This window comes from Aplidium turbinatum, chromosome 8 (genome assembly GCF_918807975.1).
Source record: "Aplidium turbinatum chromosome 8, kaAplTurb1.1, whole genome shotgun sequence".
Lineage (NCBI taxonomy): Eukaryota > Metazoa > Chordata > Ascidiacea > Aplousobranchia > Polyclinidae > Aplidium > Aplidium turbinatum.
The window spans coordinates 24,753,937-24,777,039 of NC_137479.1; the positions used below are offsets into that span (position 1 = coordinate 24,753,937).

Consider the following 23,103-nt stretch of genomic DNA (forward strand, 5'->3'; position numbering starts at 1 on the left):
TGTTGGTCATGCTTCTCATGATGTGATTTTGGAAGGTAGTGAGTTTTTTGTTTATGGATGTTGTTGCTTAGGCTAAATCTAGTTGGAATTAATAATGTTGCTTACAGACAGAGTTGTTCAAATGTCTTATCATTTTTGGAGTAATTGATTATCTGTAAGCTAGTGGCATCTTTAAAGTTATAGCCCAGTCAGAGGAAAAATTCTGAAAAATCTAAAGAAAGCTGTCCTATCATCTTGCAAAGAAAATTGACTTCGAGGGGGTAATCAAGGCGTGGTGCAGTCAAACCCAATGCTTTACAATAGGCTACCCTTTTGCAATTGAAGCTCTAAAGACGTTTCTTATTAAATGCATCAAGTTGGAACCAACAAGAGCGTGATCGGAAGCTGAGTCAATGCTAAAGTAGCCTACAACTAGCAGTTTTAAATTTGTGACTGCTTTGCATTATGTGGATTACGGTCCTAAACAAGATTCACTGATGAATTTAATGAAATTAAAGGAAGATGTAATCTAAGTAGGCCTAAGAGAAAGCTGAGAAAAGTAGGCTAGGCTACTACTCGCAAGCTAAAGTTGCAGTGGCAATTATAAATTTCAAAGAAAATGATTTTCTTTTCCTGAGGACAGAACGCTTTTATAACTCCACTTAACTAGCTGAATCATTCGAAGGAAATGTATTCTATCTACCGTACATTGCAAAGGGGATTCGATAGTTGTTGGAATTGACAAATGTATCAACAAACTCAAACATATCGTCGATGAGTTTGAAGTTCCATGAAAATTTCATCGTATGTCTGTTGTGCAGTTGCGGGCATGTGGGATAAATTTAAACCATTTGTAGGCTACACAACAATGACATTTTTCAAGACATTTTGGATGAGGTGGTACTTTTGACAGAAAGCCACACAGCAAACTTCAGCTGCAAACCAGAACGAATCACTCCATAATCAATACAAGGAATCATTGATTGCACTTTCGAAAGGTTTTCCAAATAGTTTTGTTATGATTTTTTTTGGGTAGCCACTTTAACAAGTCGAAATTCTGCCACTGAAATTGACTAGAATGAAACCGCCAACCAATCATAAGCTACGGTTTAAGTGACGCAAAAAATGGCGAAAAGAAGATGATACAAAGCAAATTAAGTGATGGATTTTTTGTCAGCTGGTTGGCTTAAGGGTTAGGGCTAGAAAGTAGTCATTTCATTGACGCGTGTTCGATTCTCACCACTGCTATTGCTCTTTTTCTTCTGTAATTACCAAATAAAATTCAAAACAAGCATTAACTCTCTGGATGAATGCTAGAAGGGTCACAATTGGACGGTAGCCTCTTATAACACGTTCTGATTGGTTGGCGGTTGTATTGTAGTCAATTTCAGTGGCAGAATTTCGACTTGTTAAAGTGGCTACCTTTTTTTTGTGTTCCGGTAGCCACCTCCAGCGGTTGCGCTTTGAGAACGTGGTTTTAGCAATTACTGAAATTTGTAAAGAATTGTTTGCGCTATGACTCAAAACCGATGACTCAAAACCGATTGAAAAGCCTAACTATAGGCCTACATGTTGTGCATCAATTCAGACGTCGCAAAATTTTATCATTTGATGCTGCGATCCGTAACTTTGCATTGCAAAAAGTCCAGACAGGGTTGAATTAAATCAGGGATGTCCAAAGTCCGGCCCGCGGGCCAACTCTGGCCCACGAGACGTTTTTGTATGGCCCACGCCTGTTGTTGTACAATGTGTTATTTTTGGCCTGCAGACACACAAAAATCATATAAATTCAACTTGCAGTTTTCAGAAAAATTATTGTGGCTGTTGGCCCGTGAACACTTATTATCAAATCTGGCTCGCGTGGAAAAAAGTTTGGATACTCCTGAATTAAATGCTTGGTTGAACTATTTTCGTTGCGTTGCTATTGTGTGTTTACAAAGCTTTCTAGACAAAATAGTTTGCTTCAATGGCATTTTTGCTGCAAGTGAAATCCAGTGATTATTGATGATTTTTACATTGAACGAAGTTCTTTTCATGCTGCGGAAAGTAGGCTATTTTTAGCTTAACACGAACATGCAACGCAATATTTGCTAAAAAATATTATGGGGCCCATTTTTCGTATTGTTTCCCGACCAGTGCTGATTTCTCTCGGAGGCCCTGCCTACATAGTGTTAGTGACATATAGTGCACGTTACAATGTATATCCCGTAATTTTGGCAAGTTAATTTATGTTTGAGACTGAAACTTTGTTGGGTTTACATTTAATAATAATATTAACAATAATAAAAACGAAAACTGTTAAAACTTCTTGCACTACGATCAATGCTACAAAGCTTTCCGATGTTTCGACATGAAACGCTTTATGACTTGTGTTTATATTTTCTAGTTTTGTGATCGATCTCTTCACGTTTTAAAAATTTTTTATTGTAATTTTTTCGCCCAAGATACAATATGCCTGAAAAACAAGCGACCCAAAAAAATAACCAGGCGACCCAACTTTGGGCCGCGACCCATGTGTTGGGAACCACTGGGCTAGGCTACCACTGTAACGTGCTGATTTATAAATTCTACAAGAAATTGGCGAATTTCATGGAACTGTTGTTGAACGTTCATTGCCTTGTTCACTGTAAGATATTAAACAACAATTTAAAAGCCATGCTTACACTTTCACAGAAAATTATTCTTTTACCTACATACGTTTTATATTGATGCAACGCTTGGAGACATTGTTGATTAGCAACTCAGTCTGATTCATTTGTTACTTGAAACAAATCGAAACGAATGTCTATAAGTGCAATGGGTATAACACCTAACATCCAGCAAAAGAAATCGTGGCATGGATAGGCCTACTGCGTTGCAAGGAAAGGAACAGCTTTTTAGTTCACACCGTTTTTAGCATCTTAACGGTTATGTGCAGCGTACTGTTTAAAAACTTTAAATCATATTTTTTGCAAGTAATTTAACAATTTCGTTAAGGCTGACCATTCTTTGTTGAAAAAAGTTAAGGTTTAGCTACCTGGAGATCGTGCCTGGTTTGTCACATTTTGCAGATTTTTGCGATCATGGCTGTCTGACTGAAACTGTTTAAAAATTAGGTATTTTTTTTACACTTTTTACTAACTCTTAATAATATAAAATCATTGGTTGTCTTAAGGAAGCAATAAAAATGAGAAAAAATAAGTTAAACGTTCAGTCAATCTGTTTTCTTGTTGTTTTTTTTTCGGTAACTTTTGCGCGTATAGGCCTATACTCCAATGATCCAAAATGATGTAAATGTAAACGATTCCTCAAGCGTAAAATTCTACTTGCTGGCGAAATGTGACCTCTTTTTAGGCGATGAAAATATGGTAGGCCCATGGCCACCTGGAGATGCGGCCTGATTTGTCACATTTTACAGATTTTGATTACAGCTAATGCTAATGTTTGACTGACATTTTTTGAGATGTTTTTACTTTTTGCGGTTTCCTAATGACATAAAACTTTTTTGTTGCCTTGGGGAAGCAGTAGCAAATGAGAAAAAGTAAGTTGAAAAACGCTAAATCACACTGTTATTGAAAATTAACAGTCTGACTAAAATCTTCGAAATCGAATTTTCTTTGTTTTTCAACATGTGAGGATGTTAAAACCTATTGTGTCATCTTGGGAAAAGAACAAAGAAAGCGTAAAAATCTAATTTTTAGAAAAATTTATTTAAACGCTCGCCCAAAGTTAGAAAAACCTGGAAATTTCTGCAAAATGTGACAAATCAGGCCGTATCTTTAGGTGACCATGGTAGGCCTAAGTATTATTAACTTTGAAGGCTTAGGTTACGATATTTCAAAGCATGTAGCTGTTTAATATGAAGACTGTTTCAACGACGCCATTTTTTTCCTTTGAAATACTTCAGCAGTAGCCTACATGTTATAATTTTCAAACATTAGCCTATAGTAAAAATTTTGCAAAATCTTTAGTGATGAAACTTAAAATGAGCAGTTCAAGTGATTACAAAAGCAGTCTGAGGTGCTACTTGGTTATCCTTACGGGCACTAGCGTACGCAGGGGGGGCCATTGGGCCATGCCCCCCCCCCCCCTTTAAAATGTTTTAGTAGTTAACGACGTAGATTAAGCCATTTAATATGTTTTGCATTGCTCTGTCAAAGCAATTAACAATATAGACTAAGCCAATACGAAATACATAGCCCAATCCACCTACCCCACCCCAGGTATGCCAATGTAGCATAGTGTTCTGTAAGCCTATTATAGTGAGAAAGAAATGGATAAAGTCTAAACTAAAACCATACTGGGATATCATGAAAACGTCTAGCTTTATTTCCGAAAAATGCCGAAGAAAACATGATCTTATCCTTTTGCTATGCCACCAGACAGCACCATTTTACAGGAATATTCATACCCACATTTTTGTTGAAAATTCTCTCAGAATGCACCAAATTCGAAGTAATTTTTCAAAATTTTCTGGGGGAGGCCCCCCACACCCCCCGCCGCTAGGTATCGTTTTAGGTGAAAACGCCGTCCGGCTTCGCCCGCCGGTCGTAAAACTCCCCCTTTCAAAATTCCTGGTTACGCTACTCTCAATGGCCCCCCCCTTGAGAAAATCCTGCGTACGCCACTGCTTACGGGAAAAGAAGACTATAGCCTAAACCAGTGGTTCACGACCTTTTCAAAGCACGGGGCCGGTAAAATTCAAAGAAGTGTTTACGGACCAGCAACAAAAAATCATAGTGAATCAAACAGGTGTTTGTGATCTTTTCTTAAGTGAAGTTGTCGATGCGTACACCAGAGTGCAAAATTTAGTTACAGGCTGCTAAATATTCAAGTACAAATTGCAACAAAATGACTATCAAATAAACTCAGCTAACAAAATTTTAATCCATTTATATGCAACGTTAATGTCAGTGTAAAATTTATTGTTGTTCCGCTAGCTCTGCTTTGGTATTCAGCTGGTTTCTTTGCTTCGTGTCAAAAAAAGTCAGAGATAAAAAGTTCTCGTTTTAGTAGCTGGTTGAAAAAAACACAACAATTTGATGCACTGAGAGTTAGACACGAATAAGCTATTCGCTTCCACGAGATATTCGCAATTGAAAAAGTGATTTTTGTGTATCTGCATCTCAAATTAGAATCACAACCTAATTCAATCAGACTTTCATTACTGTATAATTGTTATTCCTGGCGAGTAACGAGGACACCACGTGATGTCAAAAACGTTCGATATGAAATTTATTTTGAGTTGTTTTTTCTTCTGTGAATGTTAAAAATAAGCGTAAGTATGTTAAATCTGGTTGAGCGCGTTACACGACTTTGTGTGCTTATTGCACAGCAAGACAAACTCTCCACGAAACTCTACATTTTGTCCCCAACAGCACTAATTTTTTTCTCCAAATTGGGGACAAACTTTTCCGTCTGACAACACAGTGTTACAAAATTTTTGAAAGCTGAACGCGGTTTATGACGACACAATTATAAACTACACAAAATCTAGGTTATTATTATTAAGTACTTTTGCGATATCAACGAATGCGAAATACGTCAGTTTTGCTGCTATGAATCGACTAAGCGTAATATATTTTTAGGAGTGTTAACAACTTTCATTTTCAATTTCGTCATTAACGCGTCGGGGACGAAAAAGATAGGCTATACTTATTATAGGCTATTATACTAACTACAATAATCGATATAAGCCTACCAGCACGTCAATGAACGGAAAAAGGTGGCAAAACCTTGAAAGGTTTAAAACGTGCTTGAATAGTAGATCGTTATCGTGTAGTAGGCTAACTATGTAGGCTAGTTAGCACGACCAAAAAAACTCAGCACGGCCATGGCACTCTTGCAATGCATACGATTCAATATCAAAATTAGCTTGGCAAAAAGTAAGCTCTTTTGCGGACCAGCAGTTGGGAACCACTGGTCTAAACTGTCGATCAACAGTAAGAATTGAAAAAGTTTCCTTTGCGATAAATAAATAATATATTGTGCCTGGGACCTGGTGTGATCGTACAGGTTTTCTCGGTTGTCAAATCAAGACTACTCTAAAGGTTGTCCCTCACTGCCGTTCATCGTCAGCATGAGTGTATAGCTGACTCTCACCGAGGGAGCAAATAATCTTGTAGGAAACTATACGCAATGGAAGGCTTATCTATAGCCGCGTGACGAAGGGCTCTAAACTTACTTTTGCGTTACATCTTTGTCAATAGCTTGTGTTGAAAATGCAGCTATTTTTAAATCTGTATTCGGTGTTTCAAATTTACTACAGCTACGTTCTTTTTTCTCTTTTTTTTAAACCACACTTTGTGGCTGCAAATAATGGCCTCTACAGAGGCTCGCAGCTACGTATTTTTTTTTTTTTTAAATATGGAACGCTTCACGATTTTGCGTGTCATCCTTGCGCAGGGGCCATGCTAATCTTCTCCCTTGGAACCAATTTTTATTTAGGTCACTGCGCCCACTTGTGACAGACTTACTTGTGATACAATAAACTGAGTTTTGCTTTTGGCAGCATGATCGTTGCTTACTTCAACATGTAGATATTAACGACCTGTTTCAGCCTGGTGTAGCGAGTTCGCTGTAGCGAATTGCACTAGCTTTACAAACACAGTTCCCTGGTCATGTGCTATGACGAATAGTGTTGAAGTCAGTGGGTGGCTGTTTGGCTTGGTGCTGCTGTCTTGATAGATCATGACACATAGGCCTAATCTTAAGCCGACTAAGGTTTAACACCATAAAATAACTTAAATAACATAAATTTGACGTAAGTTTACATATCTGAATTGGTTTTACGTAGGTTTCTGCAATCTCAAATGAAATGGCTGATGCTTTGAAATGTAGCCTAAAACAAAACTGATGATAAGTGAATTGTTGTTTGTTTCAATTAATTATTTATACATCGGAAATATCCAAGGTGTCAAAATAATTTTCACGTTGAACCAAACTTTTTAACTATTGATTTAAAACCACTAGAGCCCATAAGAACGTGATTTCGTGCCTTAATTAAAGATTTGTAATGACTTCAAATATGTGAATGTTTTCAACAGAAAACAAGCAATAGGCTGGACTGGAGTGTAGCCTAAATACCGTAGTTTGCAATGGTTTGTTATTTGTATGAAAACAAAAAATTAGAAACAAAGTAAATATAGTTTAGGTTACATAGTATGTTTTACGGTAGCGGATGTTGCTTTTATCATATATGCTATAAATGACAAATGTATTAATAATGTATGAACTTATATAAAATAAACAAAAACGGTCACATCTTACTTCTTTACAAGGTCAAAAATATTTGTTTTCGCAGCAAATATCTCAACAAACGGTCGACCCAGCTGAATGTTTAATTAACCTTGTTTGCACCAGCTGGGGTGCTTTGGAGCGCAAATGAGAAAAATGGTCTGAACTCTGAAGTGTTGTAGGCTTTCGACATATTCAAGCTTCGGTTTTATGCTTGTAGAAAAATATATGATGTAAAAAATGCAAGTTTCTAGGCTTATAGTTTTTTTTTTTAATTAAAAGCGTGCTTATAAAATAAATTCATTTTGTAACCTAAGGTATGTTATTAATTATGGCTCCAAGCTTCTTTGAACATTTGAATTAGGCCTACTCCGATTAGCCAAAATTAAATTTATTTTTTTTCTACAATAGCCTACTACAAACGCTTCATCCCATTTAAGTTTATTTTATTCTGACGATAGCTCCTAAAGAGGGTCAAACGAAAACGCATCTTTGAGTAACCTTCTAGCTTACTCGCTATTAATTAATAATTATGCCTATTATGTTTGTTTATAAACTCAAACATCCGTTCAAACAACTATTAGACCACCATTTCAAATGAAAAAAGCCATTGTAAACACCCTTCTGGTTTCGGAAGAGAGTTTGCATTCTTAACAACGAGCGTAGCCTATAGGTGGCCAGTGTTTTTTTTTCTTGGCCGCCTTTCCTTCAGCAACTACGGCCACCCCCAATCTATCTCTAGGTGAGCGGTGTTTGTCAACTTCCGGTTTCCAAAGTCCGAGTGTCGAACCAGGTTCGCATGATTGAAAAGCCAATGCTTTATCCCACCATCAGCATGTGACAGTTAGCCTACAGCAGGCCTAGTTGGCTACCAAATTGTAGCTACAATAAAACATGGTGTAGCAACAATGAATTGATAAAACCAACGTTTCCTTGAAAACAAAAACGCTTATTTTAAATAACTTGACAGTTGAAGTTCTACCCTGATGTTGCGAGACTCCTAGCGGGGAAAAATTCTTTGTTCTTGTAATAACTCTCATTAAAGTCTCTCGAGATTGTCTGTCCTAGTTCGACACAAAGATTCACGAGTCACTATTAAATCTTCCAACCAATTTGCTTAACATTTTTTAAATGTTGAACAAGCAATTGTTTGCCGGCGGAGCCTCCTATCTCTCAACCGTCTTTGATTAAATTGTGGGTTTCAGTCACATGTGAGTTTCACTCATTGCTGCTTTTGTTTTGTGCAATTATCTGAGCTATGCCTGTTTCTGGTTAAAAAAAATCCGACTAAGAAACCACAATGTCTTTTAAAGAACCGTTTTCAGCACTCTTTCCTATCTAAAACGCCAGAGTTGTAGAACAAAAAATGGACTGACATCTTCTTAAAGATTCTCCGGCTCCATAGCTTAGACGGCATTCCATCCTATTGAGATTGTAGTAGCCTAACGTTCCCAAATGACTTCATAGTATGCTTGAAGACCACACTATCCTGATGGAGTTCCCATGGCGGTATAATGACAACTGCCTGTGGCTGCAAGCATCGCAATGATGGTGAAAAATAGTCAAGTGAGCCTAATACGCAATCAGCATAAATAAAAGATCTGTGTCTGCGCGCTTTCGTTTGCAATGAAACAACACGCAGCTGTTAAAATATAATCGGCTTCTACCTCAATAACTCTACAACCTATAGTGACCAAAAAACGATGAATATTGTCACAACATCAGCACGTGCAGATTTAAAGAGCACATTTCTGTTAAAAGCAGTAGGCACTCAGTGGGAGCACTTTCCAAGCAACGAAACTTGAACCACGGTATTGCTTCTTCGTATTAGCATTTGGGGCCAAGTTATATTCTTTTACCACACCACATTCAGGCTGCTCTCGGACTACACAAGAAAGCAGCTAGTCTTTGGTATTATCATTCAAGACGAGCAAACCTTCCACTCCGTTAGGTGGGTTGAAGATGGTAAAATCGGTGATGATACTGTCTGCGGTCTGTTCCTCAGCACCACATTCACAAGGAGAGATTGGGCCTGCGTCAGTGGCTCACATTTAGGAAGGTAGACGCTGCTGCATAAACAATAGTTTCTGTATTGATGAAAAAACACGTGTTATCTACGCCGTATTTGAACCACCTTGAACTCAACATGAATGAATGCACAGATGTATACTCCTTGAACTGATAGCAAAATGGTTGGAATAATATAAATCTCCGGTAGCCTAGCCTACCATCGCACATACACTTTAAATTAATACTGAACATGCAATTGAAGTTATCACAAAATGCAACCACCCAAAAAGCAAAATCCGTTATTTTTACATTGTACAAAGCAATGCAAAAATAAGGGACTTTGTTGTTTGGGCAATATAGAAATGCTCAGATTTATTTGCCAAAACAAATTATTGACTTTTCACTTTACAGTAAATCAGTGACCTTTGATTGACCCTGCAAATCATCAACTAAACGTTCACACAGGTTAGAAAAACGTATTTTAAAACTCTGATCAGGCAGAACGTTTCTCAGTAACGCCAGAAAAGTGAAAGTGGACGTGAGAATTGTGTGATGAAGGCGTGCTGTCGAAACAAATGCTTGGGTGGCACATTGTTCTTGCTGGAATGAACGTCACACAAAATCAGGTCCACAGAATGGAGGTATAAATAGACTATTTCACTTCCACTACTCAACATAGCAAATTATGAAGATGGTCTATGTATAATTGTATATTGACACCTTCCGTAGTCAAAAATATTTTAAGTCATTTAAAGCTCTAGTAGGTCCAAAAACAGATAGAGCAACAGTTTGAAATAGAATTGACACGGTTTCATTAGATATTGTAGCAAAGTCAATTGTTTTACAAATAAAATTTTGAGTGAGCCGAAATTGATTTGAAAAAGCAGTCAGGTTATCAACGCCACAAGAGGGAAGTAGCAACTTTCCCGGTTGGAAAAATCCCCTTTTTGTCCAAATAAAGACATTCCAAAGAATATCGTTGTAATCTAAAACAAGATATAAAATTTGATACGGCATGGAACCAGTCTTCTTATTGTCCAATCAAAAATGTTTAATCATCCACAGCAATACACTGACTGCAAGTTGAGATACGTTAAATACAAAACAACAATGTTTTGATTGCATTGATGAAAATATAGCTGTAATAGTTTTTACCATAAAAGCACACATAAATGTAAATAGAAAATGGAATATATTAAGACAAAACTTGAAGTAACTAACAACTGAAAATATATGTGTAATCTGATGTGGTTAAACCTCTCTAAAACCAGTGACCTTGTACACACCTTTACCCAAACACAATATTTTCACTTTCAAAGCAACGAGACATTTGCTGGGCTTTTAAAACATGGAGGGCTGTCTCTCTATTTCTACGACTTTCAGTTGCTGTCGCAATGTTTTAAATATCTCTTTTCTAAAATTGAAAAGAGCTTTGAAGGATATAGTACGGGGTCGTTGCAAATTTAGTGTTCTAAAGTAGACTGAACTTGCAAGCCAAACCACAAAAACAGCATCCACAAAATATTTACAAACGATTTTTACCGCTGTGATAAAATTAGTGGTTGATGTAACGAATGCACTTTACAGATCTATGTAAGTATTTGGTAAACCAAGTATAAATTACGCACATGTTTGAAAATGGTTTTATGTTTTTAACATACGTAGTATCAGTATTCTTGAATTGAAAATTATATACAAAATAAACTGCTTTACGCCTACCTAAAAGAAACTCAAGTAAAATGGTTATTATTTAAGTATATACGCAACTAAAATTGTTCTCAGTTTACAAAATGTTTAATGTTTTTGTTGTGGCTTCCAAAGAATTTCCCAAATAAGCTTTTCGACCAATTCGAGATCGGCTTTATATTTTATCTGCAATTGTTTTAATGACGAAACCGAAAGCTTACGAAGATCATCTATGTCGTAATGCTGATGAAGAAACTGACAATTTTTATCACTGTCGCCACAAGCGTCTACAGAGGTCAGTTTGTTTTCGAGAAACTGACATCTTTCGACGGCTAATTTTCCACGCTCCTCCGATAATCTTGCTCTTTCATTTGCATCTGTCGCCTCTCGTTTCCACGCATCACATGCAGCTTTTGCCTGGTTCCAAGAATCTTCCCATTGCTTGCACTTCTGCTGCATTCGCTCTAACTCAATCACATCTATTATGCCACTTCCATGAGAAGAGCTCAATCCACTTTGGTTTGAGGAAGAGACTAAAGAAGATTGTGGCATGGGTAGATACCTCCCAGGCATGGATAGAGAATTTGGAAAATCAACGCTTCCCAGCACAGGAGGAGACATTGATGATAAACCACTGCGCAAACTTAATGGAGTCGTTTCACGCATACCTTTTTCGTGCTGGATGCTGACAGGATCAGATAAAGGAAACAAAGATGAAGTGATGTTGGAGTCGTAGCTACTAGATCGTTGTCGATTCCAAAGTTGCGATGACAAGAGATTACTGGCGCTATTAGTCTTCTGCTGAAGCTGTGGTTCATCAAGATCTTTTAAAGCATTTCCAACAACAGAATCTACTGTTTCATCTGGAGGATAAAAAGGTGCTGCATCACTGTTCAAAGAATTTCCCGGTCTAGATAGCAAAGCAGATGAAGCATTCGTAATTGAAAACTGTTCAACAACATTTGTACTGGGCAGCGTCGATATTGACGGCCAAGCAGTGGTACTTCCAGTACCTTGATTGGTCATTGAAATTGCTGGATCAATGGTGGTAGTTCTTTCTGATCCAGGAGCTTTTGAATATGATGCATTAATCATAGCGCTTGCAGTGTTACTTGAAAAAGGATCTATTGCCAATTGTTGCATGAATAATGGACCAGATGGCAAACTTTTACTCATTATACTGTCAGTTGTAAATGAAGACTTGGGAAAAGCTTGAACTGGGTCAGAAACATCCCGAATAAAACTATTAGAAAAGTTATTCCAAACTTGATTAGAGCTAAGTGATTGGTTTAATTCAGGCTTATTGTTTTCTTTTACATTACTTGTAAGAATATCTGTGCTATTTCTGTGTTGAAGCAAATTATTAGGAGCTTCATCGTTGAGCTGATTAAAAGATCCCATCAGCAGACTTGGTGAAGAAGGTGCAACCTCTTCAACAATACGAATTTCTTGTTCCACATGGGCAAACGCACAAAAGGGACCTCGGGGGCAATACCCAGTTTGGGTCATATCATGACATTTTGTGCTTTTATAAATTTCTGGATGGAACTGCTGTTCGGTTCTCGTGTGACAAAATTGACAATTATCGCCCTTTTCACAACAAGATGGATCTTTCCAGTCATCTCCTTGTTTGACAGTGGGACATGGACTGGATCTGGAATAAAAGCTACATCAAAGATTTTTAAAACACAAAGAAAATTTCAAGCCAACCCAATTTTATGTCTAACATGTAAAGAGCTTAAATTACAATCATACGACTTGTGTACTTTTTCAAATGTTTCCACTATTTGAAATATACACCGGTAGTAGTCTACAATGGTACTATCCTCTGAGTCTGTACACTACAGGCAAGTTTATGTTGAGTGTTACAACTTGACGCTGTTGGTATACAAAAAACGATTTTAACTGTACATTTTCTTTATTTGAGTTTTTACCTGTACTTGGATTCTTGCGGATTACGTCGTCGATCTCTTGTATTATGATATTGTGGACAAGCATATCCTTGACGACACAATCTTGGTGGTCGATTGCACAGCTCTGTCTTATAATTTGCCAAAACGTAATTTACATCTTGCCATCTTTCATCTTCAAGAATTATTTTTTCTGTTAAATTCACTGTCTCTTGTTTCTGTTGGTCTGTTAGAGCATTAGTTGTTGAAATAGATACATTGTCTTGGGACTGTTGTTCTCTAATGTCGTTAACAGGAGGACGTAGATCATTAGCACCATGGGCAAAGGCACAATGCTGACCATTTTTCACACAATTTCCTTTGGAGTCAGTTTCATGGATACAAGTTCCAGTTTTATAATATCGCAAATGATATCTTCTTTCAGTATCACCTGTATTCCTGCACATCAATAAACATGAAATTATAAGAGGCTACATAAACACACACTTGAAAAGCTCTCAGTGAAAAGAGCACATAACAATCATTAGATTTACTGAACAAAATACAGGTTTCTTAAAACTTAATATTATTTTTTAATTCATTTGAAATCAAATATTAAAATGAATTGAAAAGTATTTGTAGCACATCACATACATTCAAGTTTCGATAATTGAGCGAGAAGTGAAAATTAGGTGTAAACACATTAACAACTAATTTGTATAATTCCCTAAATGTTGTGTTTAAACGACGACTAAATAAATTAAATTACAATTTTACACTACAAATTTGTAAGAAAATGTCTAAGTTATATACATCAATAGAGCTCTCTGTTACTGTTACTACAGTACTCCTACATTATTAATATAAATTCATGAATTCATCAACAAATGTTATGTTATATATACTAAGTTATTACATGTAGCCATCATAAAATGGGTCTGCTACTATTCGGTGAGTCCGATTCGGTGAGTCCGATTCGGTGAGTCCAATTCAGTGAGTTCCTAACCTCTAACCCTTAAACGGCAATGATAATTAGGCTACGGTACCCGATAATTTAAAAAAAAAAATGAAAAAATCCCCCGTTAAGGGATCGGACTCACCGAATCGGACTCACCGAATCATACTCACCGAAACGGGCCATTCCATCATAAAATAGTATCAATTGAACAAATTATTCTAAGGAGTACATTACCTATGAACGTATGCACAGTCATCTCCATCAGGGCATATTCCTGAAGTTTCATTATATTTGCTACAGTATACATCAGCACTGTAATTAAAAGTCCCATTTCTCTTTCGAAGAGGTCTTCTTCTACGTTGATTGGAAAAATGCCAATGAAAACATGTGAATGGTCGATGCTGCGTGCATTTATGTTGAAGAAACAATGGACATTGATTAACTCGGAATTCTTTTAAATAGGTGTAATGAAACGGCTTTTCAGTTTGTGGAGGTGTGGTAGCCATTGTTGTTTCACTATTCGATCTTCATGCAGAATTATGTTAATTAAAGCTGATTTAAAGAAAATTTTACACTAGTTTAATGTCAAATCATTTCACAACTTTAAACAGTTCATTAATAGAACTGTAAAAACAAAAATTTGCTACTAGTCTAAAACAATTGATCAATTTTAGCGTTTTTGTGAAAACTATGTGATAAAAACACAAACATATTAAGTAACGTTTCTTAATAAATAATTTAAGTCAAAGTACTAGTATAATACATACAGATTAAAGATAATATGCATATTAGGGTGTTTCATTTGCTCCCTTTATTTGAATTTTGATCTGTCCCTAAGTTAATTCTGTTCCATTTGGGAAAAAAATAACCTGGAAATAATTTTTAATTTCATGGCCCCCCGTTTACCCCCCCTCACCGCGACTCCGAAATTTCTGCCTACTCCAATCGCCATAACTCAAAAACCACTTTAGATAGACATGGGTTGTTGGGTATCAAAGTTATTGCCATACCCCACTTTAATTCAAAAATGCTGTCAAAATAATAATCTGAGCAAAAAAATTTTTTTTTTCATTTTTGCACAACATAAGAAAAGAAGTTGGCATGAATATTGAATAGCCAAACATACGATGTGAACAACCAAACATAAGTGGCAGCAACTGACACAACACCAAAATTAATCACATGACACAATATTATCAAAAACCATCTATGAAGTAATAAGACATCACAATAAGTAATAGCACAGCAGGGGCTCACACAACCTCCATTAAGCAGGCAGCAACGTGGTGTGTTGTGCTTAGCGCATTGGTCTTCGCACTAAAGAGTGTTTACATTAATTTCAGCTACTGAAACCACTGCGTTGCTGTTTTCTTGTGCAAGAAAGGACAAAATGATTGCCTCCATCCAGTAATGGGTAGTTAAAATAAATTCCAGTCATACTAATGTAAGTCACTGGAAACAGTGTATTACAGGCAACTCCAAAGCGAGTGCTGCAAAAATTGCCTACTATGGGCTGTGCTTCAATGATGTTTTTCCGTCCTGGAGGATAAAAATTCAATGACGACAATACAAGTGGGACATGAATCATGAATAGTAACACAGCAACAGCTAACGCTCATTAAGTAGGACATGGATAGGATACTAAGGCCCGTATTCTGAGACCCAACTTGAGTTCAAGCTGGAACACAAGTTGGACTTGGGTTATGGTATACCAAATGCATGGACCAAGTCAAACTTGAGTTTCAGCTTGAACGCAAGTTGGATCTTAGAATACGGGCTTAAGTTATCTATAATCCTGCAAATAGTTACATTTTTTCAAAAACTGCAAGAACGATTAGTATCCAAGCCAGTTGGTTGACATATTATCATGATTGATGATGCATGCATATAATCGTCAAAGAGGCAGTTGGGCATCATCAATAGTGGGTGCTTCTTTTGCGAAGGAATGGTTGACACTTTCTGTGTTTTTCTGCCACTTGCAGGGTGTCTTGGTAGGCCTAATGTTCTTCGCTGTGAGAAGATCCCAAGAAGTCTGAGCTTAATTTTATATACCTTTCAGCACAGTCATTAATTACATTGCTTCCTAGGACATTTACCAGGTTTTCGTTTAAGATGCTGTTATCATGCCATTTATTAACAGGCAGGTGCAAAAATTTATGGTTCAGGTTTAACAAGTTGATAAAATAGCATGAATCTTGTCCAACTAAATCACCAATCCTTGTTGATGGCCCAAAGTGTTGTGGATTTGTTTTTCAAAAACAAATCCACAACACTTTGGAAATTTTGGTTTTTCAAACCCAGATCCATGTCGCTGTTTTGGGATGGCTGAGTGTGTATGTATCAATGCATTGTAGCATTCGATCAGCAATAAACCAAGTTTCTTCAACAGGGGTGTGTTCTCTGAATAGAGAAAGAGAAATAATTTCCTCTGTCAAGTACCAAAGGTGTCTCTTTAATGCCTTCAGAGCAATACAGTTATTGATGTTGCTGTAAGTGAACAGCATCTTGTAAAACTTTAGATCATTCCATGGAGCATCAGTGGGCGATGGACATGTCAAGCACCACTGAGAATACACATGACATGAGTGACGAAGTTGACAAAGCCTCTTATCTTTGAGGTTTGTTGAGTGGTAGTAACAGTGCCAAGTGGAAGTTCTCCAATGTACTTTCCCAGAAGATATATCTTAATGGAGTAAATCAGCTTTGCCGTCCATCTGGCTTTATGCAAAGCTCCTGGGTTTTTGAAGGTTATTGGATTTTGCAGTGAATTTTCCAGGAAAATATGACAGAGTTCAATGAACTCTAATTAATCACCCCTCTGGAAACTATGCTGAGCAGTACAGTGTAACATGTGACTTACATTAGTATGACTGGAATTTATTTTAACTACCCATTACTGGATGGAGGCAATCATTTTGACCTTTCTTGCACAAGAAAACAGCAACGCAGTGGTTTCAGAAGCTGAAATTAATGTAAACACTCTTTGGTGCGAAGACCAATGCGCTAAGCACAACACACCACGTTGCTGCCTGCTTAATGAAGGTTGTGTGAGCCCCTGCTGTGCTATTACTTATTGTGATGTCCTATTACTTCATAGATGGTTTTTGATAATATTGTGTCATGTGATTAATTTTGGTGTTGTGTCAGTTGCTGCCACTTATGTTTGGTTGTTCACATCGTATGTTTGGCTATTCAATATTCATGCCAACTGCTTTTCTTATGTTGTGCAAAAATGAAAAAAAAAATTTTTTTGCTCAGATTATTATTTTGACAGCATTTTTGAATTAAAGTGGGGTATGGCAATAACTTTGATACCCAACAACCCATGTCTATCTAAAGTGGTTTTTGAGTTATGGCGATTGGAGTAGGCAGAAATTTCGGAGTCGCGGTGGGGGGGGGTAAACGGGGGGCCATGAAATTAAAAATTATTTCCAGGTTATTTTTTTCCCAAATGGAACAGAATTAACTTAGGGACAGATCAAAATTCAAATAAAGGGAGCAAATGAAACACCCTAATGCATATATGTATCAAAAGTTCTATTTAAATAGCTTACAGAAGTGCAACTCAAAGCAACACAAGGACTTTTTTAGGTTAAGCAAAAAATCTTTCCATTTGTGGTATGTGATCCAAAGTGCACATTTCTCTTGATACTAGAGCTGGGCGATATTGGTAAAATAATTTCGATACGATATTACCAAAAATAAAACGATATTATCTAAGTTTCGATATTTTACGGCAAATCACAAAGCACGGCTTTCTATAACTGCATGAAAAACATACTGAGCACTGGTACTGACATGAACAACATTTATTGCAAACAATTGCTGCGATTTAACTCTCGCAAACTAAAGATTTTTGGACAAAAATGTCAGCATGTTGACATTGCAGGGTTTTAGGCACGATCTCTTCTTGGAAACAATTGAGCCACTAAGTGAAAACACCCTTTCACTACTAACACTGGGTCTGCTACTATTCGGCGAGTCCGATTTGGCGAGTGCCCTATTCGGCGAGTTTTTGAAATTTTATTTTTGAAAGGGAATTATCGGGTATCGTAACCTAATTATAATTGACGTTTTTACATCGTTAAACGTTAAAATCGTGCAGAAAGGAATAAAAATAAAATGTTTGAACTATTAAATTAAAATTCGTTATGTCAGTTCAGTTGAGTTGTTTTTATTTCTGACCATCATATCAAAAACAATACACGTCAACATAGCAAAGGTAGAAGCAACAAAACGCAAACGTTAAAACGTGCTTGAATTCGTCATGTCAGTTCAGTTGTTTTTATTTTTGATCATGATATCAAAAACAATTCACGTCAACATAGCAAAGATGTAGAAAAAGGTAGAAGCGAGAAAACGCGAACGTTAAAACGTGCTTGTGACCACTGAACTGACATGACGAATTCAAGCACGTTTTAGCGTTCGCGTTTTGTCGCTTCTACCTTTGCTATGTTGACGTGTATTGTTTTTGATATGATGGTCAGAAATAAAAACAACTCAACTGAACTGACATGACGAATTTTAATTTAATAGTACAAACATTTTATTTTTATTCCTTTCTGCACGTTCAGCGACGTTAAAACGATGTGAAAACAGTTAGACTACGGTACCCGATAATTTCCTTTCAAAAACTCGCCGAACAGGGCACTCGCCAAAAAAGGCTCTCACCGAATAGGGAACTTGCCGAATCGGATTAGCTGAATCGGACTCGTCGAAACGGGCCATTCCGTTCGGTTAAAGTGGTATCTACACATTCTACAAGACAGTTGGTTTTATTTACGGTAATGTATAGTACGGTACTTTATGAATGTGTTTTCGAATATGAATGTTTTTGGTGCAACCTAATTCGTACCATGAACAACTCGTACCGTCAGTTCGTACCTTGAAAGGATCGAGAGAAAAAATTTAAAAAAGCCGAAGTCACTGATCGCAGTTTCCACAAACATTTTAAAAGGGTTAGGATAGCGGATTCGGAGTATCGGTTAGGTATAGCCTACATCCTTTTCCTTTCGGTATCCGTTTCCTTTTGTTGGTTTTATTCCCATAAACTGTTGGTAACTTTATCATTGCTCATTGCTGTTGTTTTCCGACAAAGAAAAATAAATGGAAAAACCACCATGCTGAAGTACTTGTATAGTAATAAGGCGTTCAAGTCTAGTGTACGCTTACTGCACTGATGATACTTTAAGGTCGAAACAGTGACGTCCTGTCTGCAGTTACTAAACCATGTATATCATGTTGTACTATCTACAAAGTCAGACCAAAATAACATACAATGAACATTCCAATGCGATAAAATCCACTCTGCAATTATACAAACCTAGTTCAACTTACGAGGCACAGCCAATTACATCGAGAAAAAACATTTGGTTAAATTAATTTAGTGTGTCCCTATTTTGTAACAGGGCACAATTTACAAAAAAGCTTTCTTCATTTTTCAGAGCAAACCAATCTGATAATTCAAACATGATAGAAAGGGATGACCACAGTAATGTGATATAATAATTTTAAACAAGTAGAGAGTACCACAATGAATTGTAAATTCAAGTTTATTAAAACTTTTGCCACGCAAGCATAGCTTCACCACTAAATGATATCATTCAAATAGAAACTGTAAACTTGGTCTGTATTTCAGTCTCTCCCACAAATGCATTTTTATAGTGTTGGTATTTTATACTCCATAGCATAACAATGATAAATTATCTAAAATCTTCCTGTTGCTTTCAAAGTCCACTTCCGCCCCACTCACAAACTTTTACAATAACCTGCACCAACATTTGAACAGAAGCGTTGCAATAATGGCAAACCATGAACGCAGGACAGATGATCAGGCACTTCGACTTTCAAACTAATCGATTGATTCAGTGAAAAGTTTCATTTTACTATTTTTTCAAAGTTGTTATGCTATCAACACAATTTTCGTGTAACATGAAAAGTGATAATTTTATAATAATTTATCATTGACCAACATTCCAACACAATTTCTTAGTTGCTTAAAAGTGGGTGGGAGCGGAACCAAAAAATGTAACCTGTGATGGGGTGGTGGCTGACTAGATGACTGCTTATGGTCTTTCGCTACCATCCTGATTGCGCCATAATCTAACCAACAGTTGTACAATGCATTGTTTTGACAACTACATTTTACTCTGATTGTTTGTTAATATATGGCGCTGTTAAAACAAAATAAATTGACTTGACTTGACTTGACTTGACCTTGATTAAAGACAGACCGAGTCACCCAATCTGGCAACTCTGGATATGCTTGTCAATAAATAGCTTCACGCTCTAGTTCTTCTAAAAAACGACACGTATTCAACCGTAAAAGCAAAACAAACCCTGTTGAAAAAAATTATCATGATTCTCTCCTTACGGCGTACCATGACATTAATGAGACAGTGAACTGACCATAACAAGCTTAAGAATAAGATGCATTAATTAGGCTTTATTAAACTTAGAATTGACACATCCATAACACAGTTCTGAAAATAAGAAAGATATAGATAATAATACAAAACTAAATAACTTACAAACTAATCTGGCAGCCGCTCAAGATTTAAATTAAGCTAGCTAAATATGCTAAAACTAGCAGTTACAAGGACTGACAAATACACAATAGAACGCTAGCGTTGTAGAACTAAGAAAGGAAGGCAAAGCGCTGAAGGCACAAACGCGGAGCACTGATTGAGCGTAAACCTACAAGCAGCGCAGTGCTCTATAGCACGAGTTAAATAAGTCACAATTTTACCACAGACAGTTCACTGGAGAGGATATTAAAAGCATTATAAATAAGCCAAAGTTAAGAAGAAAGTGCAAGCAATTATCTGTATATTTTTTGATGGTTTACGTCATTTACTGTCATTTGATTTACTGTCATTTGCAATATTGTATTTCAAGCTGGGGAAAGGCCTGTGACAGTGCACTGGATCCATTAATAAAATTACAAAAAAAGGTTATAAGAATAATTACGAAACAAAATTACTATGCTGACACTAATTTTTTATTTTTCAAAATGAACATCTTGAAACTAAAAGACATACATAACATTGAAATAAAAAAACATATGTACAAAGTTCATATAAATGAGTATCCGTCTACGTATTGTGAATTATTTACAAATGCTTTTTTTGTTTTTGTTTGTTTTGTTTGTTTATCTTTATCCTGCATTGCGGGAAAGCGGACTTGAGCGCTATGCATCGGTGTACGCCTTCCGACATACACCTGACCCACGCTGCAGCCGACAGCAATGTCTGTTTCCGGTTGTCTACTTTACTTATGACTTAAATTTGGTACTACCCATTACTCGAAATCGATCACTAGGTAGAGGCAATTATCGTAAAGTTTCTTGCCCAGAGAAACAACAGCAAGTGCGAGTGGCTGGAGTCGAACATGCAGGCTCTCGACTGCGAGCCCAACGCGCTAACCACTCGGCCACGGCTGCCGCTTCATCTATTCATCAGCATAACACAAGATATCAAACAGGCAACAATTATTTTATAAACAGATCAAACACAGAATTTGGCAAGAAGTCCATGCAGGTATTGGGACCAATGCTCTGGTCAGAGGTTCCAAGTAGGCTAAAAAACTTATCATTTCATTGTTTCAAAAAAGAGATCAAAACGTTAATTTTACAAAGCTACAGTGCATCGTAAGTGATATGTTATGGAAACCAACTTGTCAGTTGCTTCGGAAACTTTATTATTCTCTGCTTGCTTCATGGAATTTTGTGTTTTGGCCTACGTTATCATCAATATGTTTTTTTTTTGTGCGTATGCTGTTGTTGAAGCGCGGGAACGTTTCAATTATTATTTTTCTCTTGTAAGCTTATTTTAAATGGCAAAATCGTAATTTTCGTAGGGTGGCAATTGACTAGTAGACCGTATGGTCGTCTCGTTGTCTCCCTGTCGGTATGGGAACTTGTGTAACTTTTGTACTGTGTATATTGCATATTTCAAACATGTACCTATGTTCCTGTTACTGACAAATAAAACATTGATTGATTGATTGATTGATCATTCGAGATGATTTCACATTTTTCATGGAGAAGCTGTGGCACCATAGTTATTAACTATGCTGACATAAAGCAACAAAATATGTTTTTATATAAAAAATATCAAACACTTTGCATTGAAATAAAAGCAAAAAAAGAAAACACAGTGGAGCTTGGAAAAAATGACAAGGTGGGACGTAGAGAAAACATGATGACCTGCAGTTCTTTCATTTGTGTAGATTGTCTTGCAACAGATCGTTTACGTAAAAATTGCGCCGGTGAGTGGTAAAAACTTTTTTGCTGGTAAATTTGCAGTAAAATTACCATTTTTTTGTTGACTTGTCGATTTTGGGTTTTTTTATTCTAGATTTACAGTATTTGCTTGTTTTGCAAAATAACCTGGCAACGCTGGTGTTGACACGCTAGTTTCTGCTGGTTCCTGGCTGCTGGTTGTGATCGGTTCAATCAATCATTTTATTTTTCGTCATTAACGCGTCCGGGACGAAAAAGATACTAACTACAAAAATCGATATAAACCTACCAGCACGTTAACGAACGGGAAAAGGTGGCAAAACCTTGAAAGGTTTAAAACGTGCCTGAATGAAAAATTATGTAGTAGGCTATATATCAGTAGGTAGCATGGCCACAAAACCCAAAAAAACAAATAGCAAAAAATTAAACAAAAACAGAGAGAAGCACACATGTTGTTATAAATGACAGCCTATTGAAAAGTGTTTGAAGACTCGTTCAGCCACACTGAGTAGTGAGTATTACTCACTGAGTAAGCTTATTTGCAATAATCCCAACACCGACAGTTTTCGCATACAACACTTTTCATTAGGCTGTCATTCATTACTACATGTGTGCTTCTCTCTGTTTTTGTTTTATTTTTTGCTATTTGTTTTTTGGGTTTTGTGGTAACACTGTTTTATCGATGTGTATTTTATACTTTTGGGTTTTGCCATCTTTTCCTTTTGTTGATATCAAATTTGTGTGTTTACTTTGCTGTTCTGTACATGTTTGCACCAGCAGTAAAAAATAGAATTGAATTGAATTTTTTTCTTTTTCTCCCTCTTTTCTAGGTTTGGTGTCTGGGCAAATTTAAGATAGTGTTTTCTAAACACTGTTGTATCAATGCATATTTTGAAGTTTTGGTTTTGTCTCTTTCCTTTTGTTGGTGTCAAGTTCGTGTGATTACTTTATTGTTCTCGACATGTTCACGCCAGCAACAAAAAATTAAATTGAATTGAATTTCTGACTATATAATTTTACCTTAAGTTCTTAACTGTATTGCATGCAACTATTGGATTGTGTAATGTGTATATTACAGGCCTCGAAATTCATGGCGGACACGGCGGACATGTTCGCCGTCACAG

At 36.7% G+C, this 23,103-nt stretch overlaps 1 protein-coding gene and 1 non-coding gene across 2 annotated transcripts; both read right to left on the minus strand.

The window, feature by feature from the left end:
- Positions 1–6,318: 6,318 nt before the first annotated feature.
- On the minus strand, positions 6,319–6,426 carry LOC145776421 (U6 spliceosomal RNA). The gene has a single exon (XR_014290222.1). It is a non-coding gene; the product is annotated as a U6 spliceosomal RNA (small nuclear RNA).
- A 2,838-nt stretch (positions 6,427–9,264) lies between these two features.
- LOC145775645 (RING finger protein unkempt homolog) lies at positions 9,265–14,384 on the minus strand. The gene is made up of 3 exons (XM_082586972.1): positions 13,972–14,384; positions 12,825–13,238; positions 9,265–12,544 (listed from the first exon to the last, which is right to left on the minus strand). Exons 1-3 carry the CDS (start codon positions 14,241–14,243, stop codon positions 10,999–11,001), a joined length of 2,232 nt encoding a protein of 743 aa, XP_082443098.1. The 5' UTR covers positions 14,244–14,384; the 3' UTR covers positions 9,265–10,998.
- Positions 14,385–23,103: the final 8,719 nt, after the last annotated feature.

Excerpts from the sequence above, each read along its gene's own strand:
- LOC145775645 (XM_082586972.1), bottom strand. The coding sequence starts at position 14,243 with ATGGCTACCACACCTCCACAAACTGAAAAGCCGTTTCATTACACCTAT. Across the intron at positions 13,239-13,971 it reads GACTGTGCATACGTTCATAG|GAATACAGGTGATACTGAAA; the intron begins GTAATGTACTCC and ends ATTGATGTGCAG. Across the intron at positions 12,545-12,824 it reads CCGCAAGAATCCAAGTACAG|ATCCAGTCCATGTCCCACTG; the intron begins GTAAAAACTCAA and ends CTTTTATTCCAG.